The sequence below is a fragment of the Lycium ferocissimum genome, chromosome 11 (assembly GCF_029784015.1).
Source record: "Lycium ferocissimum isolate CSIRO_LF1 chromosome 11, AGI_CSIRO_Lferr_CH_V1, whole genome shotgun sequence".
Classification (NCBI taxonomy): Eukaryota; Viridiplantae; Streptophyta; class Magnoliopsida; order Solanales; family Solanaceae; genus Lycium; species Lycium ferocissimum.
In genome coordinates this window covers 7121209-7126238 of record NC_081352.1, presented here as the reverse complement: position 1 = coordinate 7126238, position 5030 = coordinate 7121209, and the positions used below count along the sequence as shown (strand labels likewise).

The 5030-nt window shown below is 37.2% G+C and overlaps 1 protein-coding gene across 1 annotated transcript; it reads right to left on the bottom strand.

Moving 5' to 3' along the window:
* Positions 1 to 1369: 1369 nt before the first annotated feature.
* LOC132038023 (uncharacterized) lies at positions 1370 to 2829 on the bottom strand. Its single transcript, XM_059428745.1, has 2 exons — positions 2606 to 2829; positions 1370 to 2537 (listed from the first exon to the last, which is right to left on the bottom strand). Exons 1-2 carry the CDS (start codon positions 2827 to 2829, stop codon positions 1370 to 1372), a joined length of 1392 nt encoding a protein of 463 aa, XP_059284728.1.
* Between the last annotated feature and the right edge of the window lie 2201 nt (positions 2830 to 5030).

Genomic DNA, 5030 nt, shown 5'->3' with positions numbered 1-5030 from the left:
GGCACGGTATATATATATATATATATATATATATGATATATATGATGATGTGATGATGGCACCGAGTCCCATAATGGGCCGGGCATGATATACATGTATACGACTTTATTCACCAAGTCCATAATGGTCCGGATATGATATATGATATAGCTATGCATGATTTTCATTTCATAAGGCACCAGTACAGTGGTATCTTGATTGTCATGCTTGTCTCATGTAATCTCTATTTTTGTCATGGTCTTCTTTATTGTATTTCATGCTTTATATACTCAGTACATATCTCGTACTGACCCCCTTTCTTCGGGGGGTGCGTTTCATGCCCACAGGTATAGATACTCGATTTGGTGATCCTACAGCCTAGGATTTCTACTCAGCCGTTTGGAGAGCTCCATTGTTCTGGAACCTAGCTTATTTTTGTACAGATCTTTTGATGTAGACTTATGCATATCCAGGGGTACGGCGGGGCCCTGTCCCATCATATTTCACTATTGATACTCTTGGGGTACGTAGACATATGTGTGGGTTGTATATAGGTGTTGTTCAGCTGTGTCAATATGGCTTGTTTTGGGATGTTCCCGTACGTAGTGGCAGCCTTGTCGGCTTGCGTATTGTGTTATGCTTGATTAGTTGTGACTCCTCAGGAGATGGGTTTATTATGATATATGGCGTTCTGAGATAATGTCTTGTTTTTGCAAGTTTCCATATTGTCCTTAGTTTCAGTCTGACTATATCTAACAGGTTCGTACACGAGTGTCCAGCTCGGGCACTAGTCATGGCCCATGGGGTTGGGCCGTGACACTTTTATTACTTCATCCACTAGACGAACAGTTAGATGAACCGTTACATTAAAAAATGATGGAGGGAACAACATCTCTAGATGGCAAAGAGTTTCCACAATCCAATTTTGTAGCTTTTCAAGGTCTGCGAGGGTTAAACTATTGAAACGAAGATTCCTAAAAAGGGAGGAAAGCTCTAACAAAGTTGCAACAACCTAGTTTGGAAGCAATTGTGAATTGCTATAGGTAACAATTGTTCCATAAGGATGTGACAATTATGACTTTTTAGTCCAAAGATCCTTTTCTGATCTAAATAAACACAACGAGATATATTACTTGAATAACCACCCGGCACTAAGATATTCTTTAAAGTCTTGAGGAAGGTCACTTTCTTCTCCTTTGGAATTGAAAATGCACCAAGCCGACATTCATCATTCTCATCTGGCCAAAGATCACGCCTTATACCTATATCTAAATCTCTTCAAGCCTTAACATGATCCTTTGATTTTTCTTTACCATTTAGCAAAAAGTATATAATATTGTCAAACACATTCTTTTCAATATGCATAACATCTAAATTATGGCGCAACGAGTCAAACTCCCAATATGGAAGGTCGAAGAATGTGTTTTTTTCTCCATTGTTGAGTTGCACCTTCTCCAACACTCCCTTTCCCATTTTGTTTACTTTTACCATTCAATTCTGCTTGTCTTCCAAATGTGACATTGATATCTTTCACTTGTTGCAAAATGTCTGACCCTGATAACTTCTTCGGACGGGTCCTCTCTTCGACATTCCCATCAAAACGATGCCTCATAATTCTAAATTTATGTTTTCTTCCCAAAAAATGACAATGGCCAATAAAACACCACTTTCTACTATGACGAAGTCGACAAGGTTCTGCATCAAAATTACAAGAGGGGCATGCAAGACCAGCATGTGTGTTCCAACCAAATAAGATATCAAGTCCAGGAAAATCACTAACTGTCCACATAAGAGTTGCTCGCATTCTAAACATTTCATCCTTTGATGAATCAAAAATGTCCACACCTTCCCACCACAACCCATTCAACTCCATAATAAGGGGTTGTAGGTATACATCTATGTTATTCCCTGCCGTACGTGGACCTAGAATGATCATTGAGAGGATGAAATTTGGTTGCTTCATACATAACCAAGGAGGAAGGTTATATGGAACCAAAACCATATGCCAAATGCTATAATTAGTACTCATTGTCCCAAAAGGATTGAAACCATTACTAGCTAGGCCTAATCGAACATTTCGAGGATTAGAAGCAAATTCAGGAGAAGTTGTATCAAACCTCTCCCATGCCTCACCATCTCTAAGATGTCTTATGGTTCCATCTTTGTTACCATCCTCCGCATGCCAGGTCATATGCTCAGCAATCTTAGAGCACATGAACAGTCTTTGTAGTCTTGGTTTTAATGGAAAGTAGCGCAAAATTTTTGCAGGCTTTTTCCTGTTCTTCTTTTGTTTCTCACTTGTAGTAGGTGCATGATCTTTAATTCTCTCCTTCTTGGGCTTCCATCTAGAAGTGTGGCAATACTTGCATGTTTCTGCATTAACATCATCTTCCCGCATAAACATGCAATCATTTGGACAAGCATACATCTTGATATAGTCAAGACACAACTTCTTGATGGTTTTCTTGGCCTCATAAAAAGAATTAGGAATCTTTGCAAATTTAAATGCATCTCTCTCGAGTAGATCTAGTATCATAGTCATTCCCTTGTCACTTAACCTGACAAACACTTTATGTGATAAAGCTTTAATAAAAATTCCAACTTTGAGTACTTAGACCCTTCATACAATTCTTGGCGTCCATCTCCAAGAAACTCAAACAAATCTTTGTTATTTGAAGCAGGCATATCATGTAACATTTCTTCTTCTCCCACCACATGTGACGGACCTACATCAACACCCTCTTGCATTAAGCCCCCAAATACTTCATTAATCGATAATTCTACAGGATTTTCAATGGCTGGTGCATCTTGAGTGACCTCTCTATTTCTGGAATTATGCAATACATTCATTTCCCCGTGCATAAACTAAGTGACATAATTTTAGGGAACGGCTTGTCAATCAAATGATTAAACACTATTTTTCTGGTCTGCCACTTCCTAGAACCACATTTAGGACATGGATATTTTATTTTATCTCCTTATACGCATTGTTAAATGCAAAATTCGAAAATTGATTCAAACCAATCACATACTCTGGTGTGTTCCTTGGTATTCCAATCCAAGATTTATCCATTACAAAATTAGATTAGTGTGCAACAATATCACCTATAAGAATTCATGAGAAAGAACATGAGTTGTCTATTAGCATAAGTGAACAGAATAGCAAATGGCAAAAAAAAAAAGTTCTAATACAGAACATACATAACCAAATACCTTAAGAAAAAATTAAGCGAGATTTTACGAAGTCTTATGATTTGAGAGACAAGATAAGCAAAGTAAATAAATACTTGCAAATTATTCTACCTATTTTAATCTATCTTTATTCTCTTAATGTGTAAATCCTAACCAACATCATCAAATCGCTAAACACAACATTCGACTTACAACTAAAACTATTTCAACAAATGAATAATATCATATATATATATATATATATATATATATATATATATATATATATATATTTACAAACATAACTCCAAATAAGCAGAAGATCGGGACTAGATCTAGATAAAAATCATCTAACAAAGCACTAAAATATTTCATGTGGCTTTAAAAGCTCAAAGCCTCCAACTTTGCTACTTTACAATAAAATAAGATATATTTTCATTCAACTTGATGGATATATACCAGGGATAGAATGGCAGACGTATCGTCATTTGTCACCGGCCCAACCGTGAGGACTACATGACGGACACCCGGAAGGCAGACCCCTAGATACTAAACGTACATGACATATCTCCTCGCTCATGCTCATTACGGGGCCACTGAGGGCACTCACAATATGATCTGCTGACTGATAGATGTCATAAACTGGAGGGTCACAGCCCTCAAAAGATATATATACATGCATCACTAAACTGAACCGGGGTACAAGCCGACAAGGCTACCCGATAAAACTATGTAACCAAACATGTGCTGAGCGGGCCACACTGTCTGACTGAATATAAGCGTCTATGAGCCTCTACAGAGATACTGGACATGCTATGGACGGGACAGGGCCCCTGCCCTACCCATATACATCAAAACATATACCCAATCTGAACGGCAACCGGCAAGATACGAGTGCTTCGTACCCGGCGAAAAGCGCCTAAGGATGCGATTGTCTTCTGGCTTTTGAACCGGGGGGATGAAGCGGCCCCCCGAAAAAAGGGGAGTGGGGCGGATAAGGTAGATTGGGCGAAAAATAAAATCTAAAAAGGGTTTAAGAAAATCGAAAAACAAAAATAAATTGTTGAAATATATAATGGATCTTATGTCGACTTCCGATATGTTTGTATGAAGATTATAATTTCTATGAACATATTTTTATTGCACTAAAAAAAACCTCGGGCGTTATGAATCATGGTTGTGCCCAAATTACATTTTTTCCCTATCCCCTTTGGGGCCCCCCGGGATCCCTTGGGCATAATAACATTAGCCCCACAAAAAATCCCTCCCTTAAAGACGGGATGGTAATGGGGAAAAACCCCCTTTTCCCATATAAAAAATATATATATATATATATATATATAACATAATATACGCGATATAAAAACCCACGGGCCCCTTGGGCAAAGAAGTTGATAAACATAAAAAAAACTTTTCGGGTACATAATTGGGGCCAAACGAAGGAAAATCTAATGGGGGTATAAGAAATCCAAGGTTGAAAACTTTAAGAGTAAAATAATAGGAACTGTTATGTTGTTGCTCGTTAAGGGTCATGCCAAAAAAAAAAAATGGGAAATTAACATACCTTTTGTTTTACAACATTTATCTTAAGCTAAATCTACAGAAACCCCATTTTATCATTGTTTAAAAATCTTCTTTCCCAAAACCAAAAAAAATTTTTCAAAAAAATTAAGGGCTTCCCCCTTTTTTTACCCCTTTGAAAAATTTAAACCCCAAACCAACAATAATAATAAAATACCCCTTGCCCCTAACAACCCAAAAAGGTTCCTAAAAAATCTACAAAAGTTTTAAATTTCTCAACTAAATATAACCATATCCAAATACCAATTAAAAATTTTATTTAATTTTATCAAATTTAAAACCCCCAATTCACCCCCTCA

What these genes read in the sequence shown, in the direction of transcription:
- LOC132038023 (XM_059428745.1), bottom strand. Translation starts at nt 2,829, where the DNA reads ATGAATGTATTGCATAATTCCAGAAATAGAGAGGTCACTCAAGATGCA. An exon ending in GGAGATGGACGCCAAGAATT is followed by an intron (nt 2,538 to 2,605) that starts GTATGAAGGGTC and finishes AGTGTTTGTCAG; the next exon opens with GTTAAGTGACAAGGGAATGA.